General features: G+C 39.5%; 2 protein-coding genes across 4 annotated transcripts in view; one reads left to right on the top strand and one right to left on the bottom strand.

The window, feature by feature from the left end:
• Positions 1-2,402: 2,402 nt before the first annotated feature.
• On the bottom strand, positions 2,403-7,685 carry atraid (all-trans retinoic acid-induced differentiation factor). Of its 2 annotated transcripts, XM_033648135.2 has the most exons (7): positions 7,390-7,677; positions 7,074-7,207; positions 5,732-5,800; positions 5,194-5,265; positions 4,989-5,110; positions 4,778-4,878; positions 2,403-3,333 (listed from the first exon to the last, which is right to left on the bottom strand). In XM_033648135.2, the coding sequence occupies exons 1-7, from the start codon at positions 7,486-7,488 to the stop codon at positions 3,229-3,231; spliced, it is 702 nt and encodes a 233-aa protein (XP_033504026.1). In that variant the 5' UTR covers positions 7,489-7,677; the 3' UTR covers positions 2,403-3,228. The 2 variants fall into 2 exon arrangements, with proteins under 2 accessions (XP_033504026.1, XP_033504027.1); XM_033648136.2 differs by lacking the exon at positions 5,194-5,265 and having other exon boundaries at positions 7,390-7,685.
• Positions 7,686-8,191: 506 nt separating this feature from the next.
• snx17 (sorting nexin 17) overlaps positions 8,192-19,455 on the top strand; it is a 51,102-nt gene continuing 39,838 nt past the window's right edge. Inside the window, exons 1-2 of one of the 2 annotated variants that reach the window (XM_033648972.2) lie at positions 8,192-8,872; positions 8,965-9,082. In XM_033648972.2, the coding sequence (XP_033504863.1) occupies positions 9,023-9,082 (60 nt within the window). In that variant the 5' untranslated portion in view covers positions 8,192-8,872; positions 8,965-9,022. Of the gene's footprint in view, positions 9,083-19,455 lie in introns of both variants that reach the window. The other variant, XM_033648971.2, reaches the window with a different exon arrangement.

Here is a 19,455-nt window from a genome sequence, read left to right as displayed (position 1 = left end):
AAACAGGAGAAATATGATCTCGTTTCTTAGTTCCTGTTAGTACACGTGCTGCTGCATTCTGAATTAACTGGAGAGTTTTTAAGGACTTACTAGAGCTACCTGATAATAGAGAGTTACAGTAATCCAGCCTTGAGGTAACAAAAGCGTGGACCAATTTTTCTGCATCTTTTCGGGTCAGGATAGGCCTAATTTTCGCAATATTACGCAGATGAAAAAATGCAGTCCGTGAGGTTTGTTTTAAATGAGAATTAAAAGACAAATCTTGATCAAATATTACTCCGAGGTTTCTTACGGTAGTGCTAGAGGCCAGAGCAATGCCATCTAGAGAAACTATTTCATCAGATAAAGAGTCTGAGTTGTTTGGGGCCAAGAACAATAACTTCAGTTTTGTCTGAATTTAACATCAGGAAATTGGTGCTCATCCAAGTTTTTATGTCTTTAAGGCAGTTATGGAGTTTAGTTAATTGATTACTTTCTTCTGGCTTCATCGATAAATACAACTGAGTATCATCCGCATAACAATGGAAATTTATAGAGTGATTTCTAATGATGTTACCTAAAGGAAGCATATATAGAGTAAATAGGATTGGTCAGAGCACAGAACCTTGCGGAACTCCAAAACAAACTTTGGTACGTAAGGATGATTCATTATGAACGTCAACAAACTGAAAACGATCAGATAAATAAGATTAAAACCAGCTTAGTGCAGAACCTTTTAGGCCAATTAAGTGATCCAGTCTCTGCAGTAGAATTTGATGGTCAATTGTGTCAAACGCCGCACTAAGATCTAATAAAACAAGTACAGAGACGAGTCCTTTGTCTGAAGCAATCAGAAGGTCATTTGTAATTTTAACTAGTGCTGTCTCAGTACTATGATGCACTCTAAATCCTGACTGAAATTCCTCAAATAAATTATTATCAGAGAGAAAATCACACAGCTGGTCTGCGACTACTTTCTCAAGGATCTTTGACATAAAGGGAAGATTAGATATTGGTCTATAGTTGGCTAACACCTCTGGATCCAGGGTGGGCTTTTTTAGGAGAGGTTTAATTACAGCTACCTTAAAAGACTGTGGTACATAGCCTGTTAATAGGGATATATTGATCATATCTAATATATGAGTGTTAACTAAAGGAAAGACCTCCTTAAGTAGCCTAGTTGGGATGGGGTCTAAGAGACACGTTGATGATTTAGATGAAGAAATCACTGCGGTCAATTCTTGAAGAGAAATTGGGAAGAAGCAATCTAAATATATATTAGGTCTTACAGCTGTGTTTGAGGTTAGATAGGTACTATCTGAGGACAGGAGGTCATGAATTTTGCCTCTAATAGTTAGAATTTTGTCATTAAAAAAGCTCATAAAATCATTACTGCTAAGGGCTAAAGGAATACAAGGCTCAATAGAGCTCTGACTCTCAGTCAGCCTGGCTACAGTGCTGAAAAGAAACCTGGGGTTGTTCTTGTTTTCTTCTATTAATGCTGAGTAATAGTTTGCTCTGGCATTGCGGAGGCCCCTCTTATAAGTTTTGAGACTGTCTGTCCAGATTAAACAAGATTCTTTCAGTTTGGTCAATCGCCAATTCCTTTCAAATTTTCGCGATATTTGTTTTAACTTACGGGTTTGAGAGTTATACCAAGGAGCGAACTTTGTTTGCTTTTTTAACTTCTTTTTAAGAGGAGCTACAGAGTCAAGTGTTGTTCGCAGCGAGCCTACGGCACTATCGACAAAATGATCAAAGTTGGTACAGGAAACCTCTGTTACTGAGGGACTTGGTATTGAATTTAACGACGAAGTAATCTTTTCCTTAAATTTTGCGACAGCGCTATCTGATAAACATCTAGTATAGTAACTGTTGCTGAGTAGCGTGTAATCGAGTAAAAAGAAATATCCTTGATTTTGAAAAGCATTGAGTGTTTGATTTGTTCGGTTAAGGCTACTATAGAACAACATGGCGGACTCCGTGGGAGGAGACCCCTCTCAAGCGTCCAGGAAGTGTGCAGGACCTTGAAGCGAATTTGACACAGTGGTCAAACTGTAACTGCAACATGCAGGTATGTCATGTGATGCCAATGGGCCCAAAACACTTTTCACGTCCCACTGGTAGGAGGCCCCATGGTAGACCCAGAACACACTGGAGGGATAACATCTCATCTGGCCTGGGAACACCTTGGGGTCCCCCAGGAGGAGCTGGAAAGCGTTGCTAAGAAAAGATGTCTGGGATGCTTTGCTTGGCCTGCTGCTCCTGCGACCCAGCCCCAGATAAGCGGATGAAAATGGATGGATGGATGTCTTTGCTAATTGAGTAACATTTCCAGACACAAGTCCATAAAGGGTGTTCAAATGAACAAATGCTTGTATGTGTACAACATTATGGCAGCATCTCAAGCAAAGCAACATAAGTACTTTTAAAATATTTTATTAGAACCATGAATCCCACCAGGAAGAAACATAAAACAACTCACCCATCAAGATAAAACTTTTTCCACATGTGACTAATCAACATTTTATGAGATGAGTTCAGTGTAACCCAACAGCAGGCACACAACATGTTTTCATTTCGGAGTCGAAAACATACAAGATGTGGTAACAGCATAAAGGCAAGTGACAACTAAATAACATACTGTGCTAGTTAAAGTCATTGTCTTGCGTTTTAAAATATAACTTAATATAGATGGTTCATGTCACAAATCATAGAGTGAACCTGACTTGTTTTTGCTCTGAGTGAAGTACATGTTCAACATGCAGTAAACAATTAGCCAAATTCTACAAGTTTACTAAAATGTGCATCAGGACATGAACAGTAGTTTCACCGTGTAAACTCATGTACAGATTCAGTGCATGTTCGGCACCGTTAACAGCGAGCGAATCCTCAAAATTTACACAACACAGATTCTTCATTAGCGTCTTGTGTCAGACAACTGCATTTAAAATACAATTAAAGTGATAACAGTGGCATTATCGCAAAAAAATTTAAAACAAGTTAAAATATGGAGCAACATGTTTCAAATGAATTTACTCTCTAAAAATTGTACTGATGATGTAGGAAAAAAAGTCAATGCCAGTTTATAAAATTCCCCAAGATAAAATAATGCTTCAACACAAAAGTAAAATAAAATATAATGTTTAAAAGAAGCCTGAAGTCACCCCAGACTTTGCATCAGCATTTTCCCTTTCAGTTTCAGCTCAGTAAATTACTGCAGATAAAGGAGTCGAGTGCAGTTCAGCCTCAGAGCGATTTGGCCTTACGTCTCTGGGTGACCCACAGCAGGACAGAGATCACAACTGTTGATGCTCCAAGAGGCCCAAACACCTGGAGAGCTGGGAACTCCCCCTGTTTACAATGAAAATAAATACATAACTTTAAATAATCAGAAGTTTCAAATGCAACAATGTAAGAGAAAAACTTCACCTCCATAATGACCATTTGTATATATCACTTAACTGGGAAAATTAAATTTATCTTTGCTCTCTTCAAAGCCAGACTCCATTGACAAAAACAGTAATTTTACCTCACTGCACACAGGAGCTGCTGGTCTACCACTGCCTTGATCAGTTAGTTTATGGTATTGTGTGACTTTGGCATTGTAAAGGTTCAGTGTGTGGGATCTAGGGGGATATATTGGCAGAAATGGATCATACTGTAAAATAATAAGAATGTTTTCTTCAGTGTATAATCACCTGAAAATAAGAATCGTTATGTTTTTGTTAACTTAACTAATTCAGCTCCCCGTAAAAACCTCCTGAACAATGAACACTAAAGCATTTCTAACCAGAAGTTTCAGCTGGTTGCAACCTGCAATCCTCACCACTAGGTGTCTCTAAATCCTCTTAATTTTACACACTGTTCCTCTAAAGGGTTATTTCCGACTTAGCCCAGTCACACAACAATGCCTTGTTTCCATTTACATATGTGACCGGTGTCCGTAGATCTGTAAATGTACAAATGATGCCTCTAGTGTCCAACGCAAGGAAGTGCATTTCTTTACGGATGGATAGAAACCTGATAGAAACTACCAATGGCTGTGGGGGAGAGGCTAATTTAGTCCTATTTTCATCATCCAGTAGTTTGGAAAATGTGCTTGGAACATTAACGAGACAGAAGCAGGACCTATCAGGTATGTGGCATGTACCTTTTTAATCGTACAAACTCACTTGACGATCAACAGACACTGAATTGATGAAAGTAGCCTGTTAGCAAGTTAGCAGCCTGCTAGCTAAGCTAACACACTGTCATATGATCTCTCCAAAATCCACCGCAAAAGTTAATTTTTTTTACGTACTTGAGGCAAATTCTGGACAGAGGGGAGGAGTTTCACAGGTACATCGGATATCATGGAGATTCCCATAGGAATGAAAGGACTTCCAACTGACTCGCCTCCGTATACATACGTAAGTGGTAAGGAGGCGTAACACAAACTACAAATCGAGGCAGTGGTAGACCAGCAGCTCCTGTGTTGTGCAAGGTAAAATTACTGTTTTTGTCACTGGAGTCTGGCTTTGAAGAGAACATAAATAAGTTTCATTTTTGCGAGTGTTTGAGAAATACTGAGCATACGACTGGATAAATGAGACCTGGATTATACTGCACGAGTTTTGTGAGAGTTTGTAAACAGATGTTTTGATATAGTTTTGCTGCTGTTAAACGTGGACCCCTATGACTTCAATTCATCCAATAATGTCTCATAATTGATAATCAAATGGTTATTTGGGGGGTTGAGGTATTCCTTTAAGTACATAATGCAAATAATTAAAATCAAGCTTCTTGCAGAACTGACCTCTCGAAGACACTTGTATCCATGGTAGCTGTCAACACAGCTGCACTCAAAGAAGCCGGGGCCGTAGGGGCCGCAGAGGGAGTTCTCCGGGCAGGTAAGGGCTGAGGATTGTTAATAATCATGAGATGAACAGTTGTCATGTGTTACCAGAAGGCTACTCCAGTTTTATATTTTGTGTGTCACGGTATAAGAGTATCAGATGGGAACTTACACAGCTGTCCAGTCTGGTTGCACATATTTCTCTGGCCTTCACAAAGACGGTTTCCATCTTTGACCTCCACCTTTTCCCAAGATGTGTTGCCCCCTGGACAAAATATGTCTTGTGGCAAAATCCTATAGACACACAAAAATAGAGTTACAAAAATATAAAACTCATAATTAGCTGTTATAGTTTAATTTTTTAACAGAGTACTAACGTGTAATTTAACTCAATGAATCCTTGAAAAGCTGTGTCACTGATGTTCACTATGGGATTGCGTGAGAGGTCTCTGCAAAGTAAAAGTTATAAAGTAAAAACACTTTTAAATGCAAAGGCAAATGTTTGGTATTAATACTAATAAAACATAATGAATAAGACGTGTTCATACAGTCCTTATATTTTAAGTTCTCTAATTATGTACTTATGTGGGATTAATCTGATTAAACTCTTATTTATTTCTGTTTCTGAGTAGTAGTTGAGAGATTAAAGTTTTTATTTGCTGCTATGAATATAAATTCTCCTATCTCCTGATCTTATAAACACAAACAACATTCTGAGGAATCATCCACGTACGTCTCCTTGGTGCTGCAGTGCAGATGTTTACGTCACTTGTACATGTACCATATGTTTTCTTCTTTGCCTTAAAAATAACCTCACAGTCACTAAAGAGGTGTCCACACAGGGTCTTGTGTAATATTGTCTGTATACTGTACGTTGTGTAAAAAGGTAACTGAAACTGTAGTAACTGTACGTACATTATTAGTGCTGTTGATGCTCCCTGAAGATCCTCCATGTGAGTTAGTGAACAATTGGACAGATCCAACCTGACACACACAAAAAACTTTGTTGAAACATTAACAAAACAAACTCATCATTATGCAGCTCTTACTTTTAAAAGTTGCAGAGGCGTTTTGTTGTGATTGGTTTTAGTCTTTGAAAGTCTGCCTAACCCATCAGTATGTCTTTCAATTCTCCCTCTAAGCTTCTATCAAAAGGAGCACAGGTCATAAAAAGATTGTCCAGACCACAGGTGCACTCTGAAATAGTAATGGTAATATGTAGTTTTGCAAAATAAGACCACTGAAAACGTTCTAATGACCTTCCTTTGGTTGCCATATAAGGTCAAACTTCTGTGTCTCTGCTCTCATTAGTGGTGGAATGTAACTAAATACATTTATTCAAATTCTTTTCATTTTATGTGACTTTAAAATTTAACTCTACCACATCTCTGAGGCACATACTGTATTTTTTACTTCACAATATTTGTCTGACAGCTTCAGTTACTTTACAGATTCCTAATTAAAGATTAATAATACAAAATATAATCAAATAATAAAGTATATGTTGTTACAGATTAAACACCCAGCAATTTAGAGAGTATCTAAAATGAGTTTACACGTTTACCAGCTGCAACATTAAAATGATGAACACACTAAACCACTTATAATTATATATCCACTAATATAATATAATTCTGAAATGTACTGTTAATTTTATAAGAATTTGAATGCAGGATGTTTACTTGTAACATGGTATTTGTAAACTGTAATTTTATTACTTTATTTTATTTATAAGGACAACCCACATTAATCAACATTTATGTAAATGTGCCAGTGTTATCCAGCTGGCTAATACTCAACTGCAGTCCTTTGGCAAGAGGTTTTGAAACAAATAAAAGGATAAAATTCACTGGACAAAAGACAACGTAAACTACAGCAGTTAGAATTACTTAGTTAAAAAAAAATCTGAATACTTTTTCCATCACTGACTCTGATATTGATCAGTTTGCCCCCAAAAATCTAAGATTACCCTCCTAATTGTCATATAAACAAAAATAAACAAGTACAAACAAGGAATATGTAAAATAAAATCACAGGAAAAAATAGAAATAAGAACAATAAAACTTGAATAAAACACCTTTTTTTCGTTTTTTAAACATATATATTTAGGCTTATTTACTTTTTTTGCATAGTTACTGCACAGTATTTCTTAATTTTTACCAGATAATGTTATCCACAGACCATTTATCTCGTGGCGTAATTAAATTTGATTTAACTATATTTCCGGTAGACCCTGAAGGCGGCATTGAAGTCCTACCCAATGATGTGTTCAGGGTCGCCTGTGTTGCTAATTCTCAAGCAGCATCGCCCGTCTATCCGACCAGCAGATGAGGAGCAAAACATGCCCACTGCGGACCCATTCAGGACCGCACCACTGCACAGCTCACATACCTGTTAATACAAAATATCACAGAGGAAAAAACAGGATGTAAACAACAATAATCCCAATCATCCTCGCTGGCACCGACAGCTGCTACACATCCACCAAAACACTCTGTTTTTCCAACAATATGTGGATATTTACACATCCTGGTTCAGACTACAGCTGTTACATTATCAAACCCAAGTCTTACCTGCAGCCCAGTCAGTTGATAACTTGCGTAAAAACACGAATTAAAGATCAAAATAAGCACCACAGGTTTCAGCTGGCTGCACCCAGCTTTCATTTTCATCGACTGAGGTCATATGATCCTACTGTAGCGGACATGTGACAGGAAACTGGTCCAACTAGATCCACAAGTCTTGATTGTTGCGCTGCAATTGCGCAAACACTCAATTTGGAGCATTTATTGTGACATTCTCTGCTTACGTAGTCAATAGAACAAACAGCAGCACGTGAATGCATCCAGTAACATCTAGCGTTTTTTTTTTTATTTGTGCAGAAAAATGGATAATACGTAGTCAATAGAACAAACAGCAGCACGTGAATGCATCCAGTAACATCTAGCGTTTTTTTATTTGTGCAGAAAAATTGATAATATGTCCGAATATTTGATTTTGTAGCTAATTAGAAAGTGTTTGGATTAATTTAATGTTTTATTGCAACGCATACATTCTTCATACATTAAAAAAATGAGCATTTTTTTTATTTTTTTAATTAATGTGCAACGAATTAATCTAAGTAGGTTGTAACGTTAAGAGTTTTGTCCCGTTAAATTTCTAAAATTGCTGACAAAATGTAATCGCTTTTTTTCTGACTGACTGTAATGAATTTTGACTGCGCTTTCACTGTCAATTTGGGTTGCACCAACTAAAGTGGGGACCTCAACTTCGACGATTTTTTAAAGCTTAAAATGTAGAACAAAACATGACTGTAGCACATGTATAAAATAATGAAACACTATTACGTGTTAAGGGTTAAAATGTGTGGCGGAAATTGTGCCAGTGTTTTGTTATTTCGTGCCCGCGCAGAGTGGACCACCCCCCGGCTACACACGAGATGGTTCAGCCCGGCTGGATTGTTGCAATGCCTCTTGATGGGCAACTAGATACACAGAACACAGAATGGCTTGATGGTCCTGGTACATCTGCCTTTCTCTGCCGTTTCTACCACATTTTATCTATGAGTTACCTCCGTCGCTTTGTCGATTTTTCTTCAGCGAATGTAGGAGACAGGAAAAATACAAACCAAACCACCAAAAGTGCAACTGTCTCCCCTCATATTTCGAAACGTTTGCCAACGGGTCTGCGACGCTGTGGGGTTCGCAGGAAGCAACTGCACCTTTTATCCCGAAACTTCATCTTGGTTTCGCTAATGAACACAGTCACCTGTACACGTTGAAACTCAAACATCACAGTAGGTGGTTTTAAGTTATCACGACTTGGTTAAAAGTGGCTGGAAAGGATATTTTAACGCCACTAGTGAAGGTGTAATTACTTAACACTTGCAACATGGCTGCTGCGGGAACGGCAGTGAGAAAAGTTTGACACTGACGTGGGAGAAGTTTTATGCGAATGCTAGTGGGTACATGAGTTGTTGCCCAGATAATAAAGTCGTCAGCAGTCTCCTCCAGTCTGGCACCGCTTTCCCCGGACTTACAAACCAGCGGATAAACCGTGTGAGAGCCTCCTCCTCCTCTGTAGTCACCGCCGACAGTCACTGCAGTGGACTTTGTGGGCAAACTGTGGTGTCTTCTTCTCCATCGTAGGCTGTGCTGGCGTTGAAGGACTTGTCGACAGGCAGCAGGCTGTGTGTTTCGAGCCAAAATGCATTTTTCCATACCCGAAACGGAGGTTCGTTCGGGAGAAAATGGATCAACCTATGTGGTGAGCATGATCAATTTGTGTTTTTGTTTCACACGCTTTCAGTTAGCCTGTGTTAAAGGCTGGCCTCAGCTGGCCACAGGTCGGGCTAATGTCAATGCAGCACGAGTTCCTATGTTTACTCTTAGAAATTATCTGATAGCATCAACAGTGATGCATCAAAAAGGCCTAATGTAATAAAAAAAAACAGCTATACCTTCAGTTAGACTACAGAATCCCAATTTGTCTCACATATGCGGTCGCTGTCTTTCATATGGACGCAGTCTAGCAAGCGGATGAACTTGATTTAGGGAAGTAAAGCATGAGGAAGTTGAGTAAAAGTCTATTTGATCATGAAAACATGCCTAGAGAGACTGTGATTCTGTCAGGCCTTTGAAAGCAACATTATATCTGGCATTAAACATTTAGTAGATGCTGCAATGTGGCACCAAAATGTTGCATTATTGTGTGTCTTAAAGGGTAGCTTAATTTTTTTTAAATAAATCTGGACCCTATTTTCCCATGGTTTTGTGTCTAAGTGACTAATGGGTACAACTATTTCTTAAATTGGTCCAATACTGTGTGAGAATGTTGCAGCCAGCAGCTGAAACAAGCTGCAGTTTTGCCACTTTGCGCAATCATGCACCATTCATTTACGCCCACTAAAAGTGCTTGTTTTTGCCACTGACAGGCTCAGATTGTTGTTATAAGTGTTTAACAACATTATGGAGAGGATCCCTACAGAGATAGACCTTTTTGTAAAAGAGTAAGATCCTTTTTGTTCAAGCAGAAACGGCCTCAAAATCATTGTCACTAAAACCTCCCAGACTCCATTTAAAAAAGCAGCGGTTTTATCATAGTAAAACACACTAAATTCAAAGTCGACAGAAACAAAATAACACTCACAAAAGCCATCTTGCTTTGTCTCTCCACTGTTACAACCATTTGCAACTCTGGTTTAGTTTAAATAAATCCTTAATTCACCCAGTTAGATGTGAAAATATGCTGGCTCTATACAGGCTTAAATTACTGTTTATTTAAATGGAGTCTGGTGGGTTTGGCTGGCAATTTCAGGGCTGTTTCTGGTGAAATAAATAGGATCTTACTCTTTAACAAACAGGTTTATCTCTGTTGGGATCCTTTCTGTAATGTTGTTAGACAATCTGAGCCTATTAGTGGCAAAACCAAGCACTTATAGTGGACGTGAATTCAAAATGCACAAATGCCCCAAGTGATTACACAGCAGCCTGTTTTCATGACTGCAGCGGCCTCACTCAGTACTGGACCAATTTCAAAAACTGCCTTTCCCATTAGTCACTTAGACACAAAACATGTTAAGGTAGCATTCAGGTTAAAACACACCAAAGTTACCCTTTAAGTTGGTGCCAGTTGATTTGTTGTCATTTACCGTTAGAGCCACCTGAAGACATCTGAGTGTGGCCCTAATCTCTGATTCATCACCTCAGCCACAACAGAGTTCCTTTTATTCTACAGGTATTTGAGTCAGCACTTAAATCCTCCCTGAGATTGGCCAACATGATATCACAAGCCTCCTTGTTATTTAGAGGAAAAATGCAGCCAAGATTAAAGTCGTCCAACTAGCGGCTAAATATATCAGTCTGAAGTATAGCAGTCTTGAAAGCACATCAAGAGCAACGATAATTTGTGGCTCCATCATCTCGCTTTGGTTGTTGTACAGCAGGTTCCCATTGATTAACTGTGTTTTATTTCCTTTTCATCCTTGTTTTGTAGTCTTTAATGTTGTTTTATACTCGAGCTGGGCGTTATATCGATATTGTATTGATAATGTGATGTGAGGCTTGATGTCTTCGTCTTATATTTTGGATATTGTAATATTGTAAGTGTTGTCTCTTTCTGGTTTTAAAGGCTGCATTACAGTAAAGTGATGTATTTTCTGAATTCAACAGGCTGTACTAGCTGTTCTCTAGTTGTCTCTAGTTACCTGCTTAGTCATGTCCACACTGCTGCTGATAATGATTCATCAAAAATCTCATTGTGTAAATTTTGTGAAAGTCCCAATAGTAACCCAACAATATTGTCGCAACATTGCTATGGCGGTATCTGATCAAAAATATTGTGATATTTCCTCCATGATGTTGCCCAGCCCTACTTTATACCTTGTCTAAAGCACTTTGAATTGCCGCTGTGTTTGACAGGTGCTTCGCCTTGTGTTACCTTGACACATTGGCAGACATGCTCTGTAGTGTTCAGAGAATAATTCATGGGGGCTGGTCAAGGACTGCAGAAGTGAAGCACCACATTTCCAGCTTTTGTGCTTGCTCTACACCGTTTTCCTCATAAACCAGTAACACCAGTCGCAGACACAGTCAGGATACAGTGTGCTAATGTGGGGCAGAGGCTGTATTGTCTAAAAGAACTGCTGACAACTCAAAATATTTCCTCCTTTTCCCTCGTGTTGCCTACTGCTTCAGATAACAGCACTGGTGTGAATGTGCGTCTATTAACAGTCCTTTAAACCAGACCTATCCATGAACACAAGTCATTACGTTGCTAGGGAACAGCTTGGGTTCAAGTATATTTCCTGTCAGTTATGGAAATAATGTGAACAAACACCACAGCAACAAATAACCTTTTAGAATATTAGGGCCATAGTTTTCATTGAAAAGCTGTTTTTGTGTCATGTTTTATAAAAAAATGCAGCCACTCTGATAATCACCAGATGCTTTGAAATAACATCTGCAACATCTGATTTCCATGTGACATCACACTGGCTGCTCTTAATGTCACACACCTGCGAATGACTATTTTCCGTCTTGACTCCATGTGCTCCAAAGAGGGGAAAAAATCCTGGAATAAGGTCATTAGTATTGAACATGTCAGTGCATTCAGTGTCCCTGCTGCCTCAAGACGATATGAACATACTTTCTCTGTGGAAGCAGTAGTATCATACTGTACGTGCAGTAATATGATTTAGATTGCTTATTTTTCATCCACTTTGTTCTGCAAACACCTACTCTTGCTGTTGAAAGTCGATAGGTTTCTAAATTGAGCATTTCAGGTGCCATCTCTGGCTCGTTTCTACCTGTCTGAGCACATTTTTTTACTCCATACTGCAGTGGCAACTATAAAGCGACCGTTTTTCACCTCTCAGCTGGCAGTCCTGTGACTGTCATTGTGACCTTCCTGTAACCAGCCCACAGGAAGGGACTTTGCTTGATTATAATGCTGAGAGATGGGATGTGTGTACCTTGGAACCAGTAAGCCACAGAATCTGCAGAGTTTGCACACGGCCTTTACAGAATAACAAGGGCTGCAGTTTTTTTTTTAAATGTGGTGCAAGCACAGACATATCTTTTATTTTTGAGTCCTCATACTTCCTGTTGTCTGTTAGACTTGTATCTTCCTCTCTGGTTCACATGGTGTGTCTTTACAGTATGTTTTCAAGTGTTTGTGGGTGTGTAGAAGAGAAAGACTGGTGCTACTGTAAGTGATGGTGACTCATTTGCTTTGGAAGAGGAACAGGTCAGGACTGAGATGATAGAGTTCATCTGTCTCTGGTTATAGTATTGCAAACTATGGAAATCATATTCAACAGCGTGCCCTCATCATCCTGCATCTGCCAGAAAGCAGTATGTTTAAACTTAGAGATGCAGAAATGATTCATAAAATATGTTCAAATAAGCACCTACCTCAAAATTTCACAGACTGAAATCTATTCACCCTACTCATACTATGTGAAAGGGAGTAGCGTGCACAGATCACATGTAGGTGCAGGGCTAAGACTAATGCCTACACACTGACTCCAAGCTACAAATGTATCTAAAGGGATACTTTGCAGATTTTCAACCAGCTTTATGTCATAATAAAGTAGCGTATGTGTAAATTAACTATGTTAATCTTCCCTCCATCTTGCCAGCACCCATAATCTCTCTGCTCATTTACCAGAAAAAAAAAACCCACACCATCCAGCTGATTTTTGCTGACTGTTTGGCTGTTGCTCAAAATACAGATTGTACTTCCTCATTTTTGTACGTCCACCACCATGGACACAGAGTATAGCAGCGGATTGTGAGAGAGCAGACCAAATATAGATAAAAATTGCGAAACTAAGCAGTGTTGACCAAATATAAACCAAGATTTTGTCACCTTTTTTCTATTTCTCGCCCAAAATGTTTTGAGGAACATATTTCAGTGTACTGTTTAGCTGTGACATGAAAGTTTGTGAACAGGAAGTGGGTGCCACAGTGTATTGTGAAAAGTGGAGTGTGAAAAAACTGAGCTCAAACGGCAAAATTAGGCACTGCTGATCAAATATGAACCAAGATCTTGTTACTATGTTGCCTATTTCTTGCCTAAAATCAGGGTTGGAAATTAGCACCAGCCACAAGACAAATGCTGGTAAAAATTTGCAAGTGGCTGCGAGATTAGCATTGTGGCCTCACAGCAAACCCAGGGTGGGGGATTTGAACCCAGTGTTCGGAGTTTGCTTGTTCTTCTGGTGTCAGCGTGGGTTTTCTCCGGGTACTCCAGCTTCCTCCCACAGTCCAAAGACATGCAGGTTAATTGGTGACTCTAAATTGTCCGTAGGTATGAATGTGAGTGTGAATGGTTGTCTGTCTCTATGTGTCAGCCCTGTGATAGTCTGGTGACCTGTCTAGGGTGTACCCCGCAAGAGGATAAGTTTGAAAATGGATGCATGGATGATCCTTAGCTGTACAGCTGGCCAACATATTGTTTTTGGAGAGGCAGCTAGAACTATGTCAGCCACCAGTGGTAGGGTTTATTGGTCTGGTGCGGCGCATTGTATTCTCGTTGTTGTGGGTTTTCTACCTTTTGAGCAAAAGCAAATGCCTCAGTCCTCTCCGATCAAGTAGCACCAATTTCAAAAGTATTTACGTCCTTTTTTTTTGCATAGACTGTCCCGTTTTGTGGAAACAGGGTTCTCATGGTTATGGAAAACCTACAACAGTCATGGAATTTCATAATCACATTTTCCAGGCCTGGAAAAGTCATGGTATTCGTAGGGCTGAGCAATGAATTGAAAATGAATCGATACCGACTTTCATAATCTCTAACTGGTATAATCTTGCCCATGTTGGTAATTTTCTTTTTTGGTTTTAATTCTGTTAATATTTTCTCCACTTTGTGTGTTCATGTACTGTCCACCCTAAAAACGTACAACTGCATGTGTAGTCAAGTGACTCTGCCCTGTCCAGTCCGCGGCCTGGAAGCAACAAGGAGGAGTTGTCAAACACCTAGCTAACTGAGCAACTTGACCAGCAGATGAGCAATACAGTTCATCTGTGTGTTTCCTTCAAATCTTTTAAAATCACAAAGATAAGATACACACTCTTTCATTAAAAAAATACACCAGCTTGAAAAGTTAATTAATCCTAAGCGTGGTAAAATATTCAATTTATTGTGATACTGATTCAAGGTCATATTGCCTAGCCCTAGGAATATGTCAAAATAATTGAACGTTTTGGAAAAGTCATGGAATTTTGTTGTATATAATGAAATTATTACAGTCGATAACCTCCCACGTAATGGAACATAGTGACAAATTCATTTTCTGTAACTGTTTTTTTTTACTGTTGCATAAGTTTTGTCATTTTCTCCCTGAGTTCGTCTCGCCCTTCCTGTAACCAGCCAGCTGAAATCATGTTTAAGTAGGGTCTGAATCTGATATGTTTTACAACAGTGGACCGATTCTTTATTATGGGTCCTTGGAAAGTCATGGAAAAGTTTGGTATTTTATCCAGGAAAATGTGTTTGAACCCCTGTGAAAAGACATCTTTCCAGCCAGCAGTGAACTGCTTCTTTAAATAGACAGCGTTTGGTTCCCAGATGGATCCTCATCAAGTCAAAATGTTTTTGGCCTCAAGATGATCCGACCAGGATCAAAATCTACAGTATTTAAATAAATTTTTGGTTTGGAGCTGGCGTGAAGAAATGTGTGCATAACAGAGTAATAGATCACAGTGTTTACATTGTTGCCCCTGTCCCCGAGTTGAACTGCTGACAATCCCCCAAAAATGTAGGGTTATTTTTTGTGTTATCAAACAGCGCCAAGATATTCTGCATGCTCATTCTTCCTTCCTGCCTGGATACTCCCGACATACACATCTTTCAGTTAATTCGTTGGCCTTCCTCCAAATTCTTCAGCCTTCCTTTTCCCCCTTTTTCTTTCTCAAGTTTTGGTTCGTACTTTGTTTTACTATTGATTGGTTTTGTCAGTAATGGCATGTGCAACTGTATGCAACACTGTGGTCAGGAGTCTTTAAGACTTCTTTTGTGTTTGTTTGGACAGATGACCCACCATGTTGACTATAAATATTCATTGAAACAGAAGGGGAAGATTAAAGCACTGACAGTTTGTGCCTTGACACCCGAGCATACAGAGCATACTTCCTGTCATCCCACACAGGCTGTTGGAAGCTGATATTTCTTAGTAAATGCAGGAACAAGTATGATTGTCAGCAAGTAAATAACAGTCCTTAAAGTTGGTACAACTAGTACAGGACATTTTTTCCCCCCATACAAAATAATAGAAAACATCTGCAGATTTTGTGACAAACTGAAAAAAGGAAAGATGATCCATCGTCTTAATGTCATATAATGGTTTATTTAGGAAGTGGTAGCAGCTGCTGATTGTTTTTAATCACAATATTTCACCAGCCTTTAACAATCTGTGTCCATGAGTTATCATCAGTAGATTCTGCGGTGGAAAAGTTTCTGCGTCATGCTTTTTTGGGTCATTATCTCTCTAAAAAAAAAGAATAAAGATAAATAGACTTTTGGTACACGGTGAAAAAACAAGATTCTTTTGCAGTTTAAAAGCCCCGTTCTGTAAGCGAGCCTTTATTTGGGCAAATTTAAAGATATCTATCTCTTCCTGAGGGCATAACTTAAGTATTGCTTTGTTATTTATGTGGTTTGGTATCGTTCCCAACACTTAATGAGGCATCTGACATGAAAAATAGATTTACGCTGTGAGATTGGCTCCAAACATGATGGCAAGAAGATATTCGCTGATCCCAAATGTTGGTTTTGTGGAGGAGTATCCAGTGATAACTCCTTGTCTGTCTGTCAAAACAAACAAGCAGCATCTCAGAGAAAAATTAAAGATTTGCCATGTGGTCTTTGTTTTCTGTATTTTTTTGTCTTTTCGTCTGCATTAGCAAGGAGAAGCTGTTTTGATTGGAAATTGAAATTTGCAACTGAAGAGTTTGATTGAATCCAGTTCACAGTTCAAACACTTGTTGGTGAGATAAGACGAAATGAGATGGAGATTAAGGTAGTCTTGATGTGTTGTAAGAGAAGTCAGCAGTGAAAGTCACTTTTTGTTCAAGGCACAGGATGTCAACGGTTGTGGCTTTGCTGTTTTTCACCAACTGTGGTTTCAGTCTGCACTGAGTTTATAGCCTGGCACCTAAGGGCCCTGACACACCAAGCTGATGGTCAGCCGTCTGTGAGCATCTGTCACCCTAGTTTTAGTAATGTGTCCCACACCGTTGGCACTAGTCAGCCCTTGGCGGCTATTTTTCCGCTGATTCAGCATGGTGAATTGGTGCCGCAGACGGCAGAGCCCGTCGGTGAATGAAATCACTCTGACTGGCACAGCTCGGTGCATGAGGAGAGAAACAAAAGTGAGAGAAGCAAACAAATGATTAAAGACAAGAGGGAGTGAGATCGAAACAAACTTGTTATATTAGATAAAATTTTCTTTCAAGCCTTTGAACCGTTCTCAATTATTGTGTTATTGTTTACCAGTGTACGATAGACACGCTTTGTTGCAAAATGGTGCAAAATGGCTTACCAGTGTCTTGAATCCACCGTGTTGGTCTTTTGGTTTCCTTTTTTGATTTATGAATACAGAGTACCACTGCCTGCTGGTGTGGAGACTTATTTCCTGTCATGCATGGGCAGAGCGTACATGCTGGTTGGCTGTTGGTTGTAGTCTTTGTGGTGTGTTCAAGTGAAACTTTTTTGGTGAGACTAGGGCTGCCCCCGACTAAGAATTTTCCTAGTCGAGCAATAGTCATCATTTAGGGCCATTAGTCGACTAGTCGCTGGCATGTTCACGATATTAATGTAATTTTTAAATTATATATTTTGGGCAACACAATGGTTTGAGTTGAAGGTGTGAGAAAGAATAGTATCAATTTTCGATTATCGATGATTGGGATGATAGGGATGATCATTTGCCCATCCCTAATCAGTAACATTGTTAACACTGTGCTACATTACAGAGAAATACAAAACCGTACTAATGAACCTTCATTAATATAGGCCTATATTTTATCTACAAGTGCACGCCACACACTGAGCGAGCCGCCTGTTAATGACGCTGTGGGCTAATGGGCATGTAGCTACTTCCATGTTTCAGATGATACGTCATGTTTGTAGTCGACCAATGAAGATGAGTTTCACCTTCTCAAATTTATTTTGAAGAGGTGCAGCTTCTAATAGAGTTTCACGTTTGCTTGTGTTTTTTTGTTGTTGTTTGTTTTGTTTGACCAATGAAATCTTGCTAACCTGATCGACTCATGTTTGGTTGATTACTAGGGGGCAGCCCTAGGCGAGACACAGGCAACGCGAGTCATCTTTTGTTGGCACTAGTGCTTTGTGTGTTTGGTGTGTCTGGGCCTTTGGGAAATGCATCTGAAGAAATTACAGTCAGCTTTGATGCCTTAAAAATACTTTATTTAATTAACCATATATTTCAAGAAAGGTTCTTAGTCAATATTTATGTACAGTACAGGCCAAAAGTTTGGACACACCTTCTCATTCAATGCGTTTTCTTTATTTTCATGACTATTTACATTGTAGATTCTCACTGAAGGCATCAAAACTATGAATGAACACATGTGGAGTTATGTACTTAACAAAAAAAGGTGAAATAACTGAAAACATGTTTTATATTCTAGTTTCTTCAAAATAGCCACCCTTTGCTCTGATTACTGCTTTGCACACTCTTGGCATTCTCTCGATGAGCTTCAAGAGGTAGTCACCTGAAATGGTTTTCCAACAGTCTTGAAGGAGTTCCCAGAGGTGTTTAGCACTTGTTGGCCCCTTTGCCTTCACTCTGCGGTCCAGCTCACCCCAAACCATCTCGATTGGGTTCAGGTCCGGTGACTGTGGAGGCCAGGTCATCTGCCGCAGCACTCCATCACTCTCCTTCTTGGTCAAATAGCCCTTACACAGCCTGGAGGTGTGTTTGGGGTCATTGTCCTGTTGAAAAATAAATGATCGTCCAACTAAACGCAAACCGGATGGGATGGCATGTCGCTGCAGGATGCTGTGGTAGCCATGCTGGTTCAGTGTGCCTTCAATTTTGAATAAATCCCCAACAGTGTCACCAGCAAAACACCCCCACACCATCACACCTCCTCCTCCATGCTTCACAGTGGGAACCAGGCATGTGGAATCCATCCGTTCACCTTTTCTGTGTCTCACAAAGACACGGCGGTTGGAACCAAAGATCTCAAATTTGGACTCATCAGACCAAAGCACAGATTTCCACTGGTCTAATGTCCATTCCTTGTGTTTCTTGGCCCAAACAAATTTCTTCTGCTTGTTGCCTCTTCTTAGCAGTGGTTTCCTAGCAGCTATTTGACCATGAAGGCCTGATTCGCGCAGTCTCCTCTTAACAGTTGTTCTAGAGATGGGTCTGCTGCTAGAACTCTGTGTGGCATTCATCTGGTCTCTGATCTGAGCTGCTGTTAACTTGCGATTTCTGAGGCTGGTGACTCGGATGAACTTATCCTCAGAAGCAGAGGTGACTCTTGGTCTTCCTTTCCTGGGTCGGTCCTCATGTGTGCCAGTTTCGTTGTAGCGCTTGATGGTTTTTGCGACTCCACTTGGGGACACATTTAAAGTTTTTGCAATTTTCCGGACTGACTGACCTTCATTTCTTAAAGTAATGATGGCCACTCGTTTTTCTTTAGTTAGCTGATTGGTTCTTGCCATAATATGAATTTTAACAGTTGTCCAATAGGGCTGTCGGCTGTGTATTAACCTGACTTCTGCACAACACAACTGATGGTCCCGACCCCATTGATAAAGCAAGAAATTCCACTGATTAACCCTGATAAGGCACACCTGTGAAGTGGAAACCATTTCAGGTGACTACCTCTTGAAGCTCATGGAGAGAATGCCAAGAGTGTGCAAAGCAGATATCAGAGCAAAGGGTGGCTATTTTGAAGAAACTAGAATATAAAACATGTTTTCAGTTATTTCACCTTTTCTTGTTAAGTACATAACTCCATGTGTTCATTCATAGTTTTGATGCCTTCAGTGAGAATCTACAATGTAAATAGTCATGAAAATAAAGAAAACGCATTGAATGAGAAGGTGTGTCCAAACTTTTGGCCTGTACTGTATATATCTGTTTAAATCTACCTGCTTCATAT

Source organism: Epinephelus lanceolatus, chromosome 13 (genome assembly GCF_041903045.1).
Source record: "Epinephelus lanceolatus isolate andai-2023 chromosome 13, ASM4190304v1, whole genome shotgun sequence".
NCBI lineage: Eukaryota > Metazoa > Chordata > Actinopteri > Perciformes > Serranidae > Epinephelus > Epinephelus lanceolatus.
This window is presented reverse-complemented; position numbering and strand designations above follow the sequence as displayed.

Excerpts from the sequence above, each read along its gene's own strand:
- atraid (XM_033648135.2), bottom strand. The coding sequence starts at position 7,488 with ATGAAAATGAAAGCTGGGTGCAGCCAGCTGAAACCTGTGGTGCTTATT. Across the intron at positions 7,208-7,389 it reads ATCAACTGACTGGGCTGCAG|GTATGTGAGCTGTGCAGTGG; the intron begins GTAAGACTTGGG and ends TTGTATTAACAG. Across the intron at positions 5,801-7,073 it reads GACCCTGAACACATCATTGG|GTTGGATCTGTCCAATTGTT; the intron begins GTAGGACTTCAA and ends TGTGTGTGTCAG.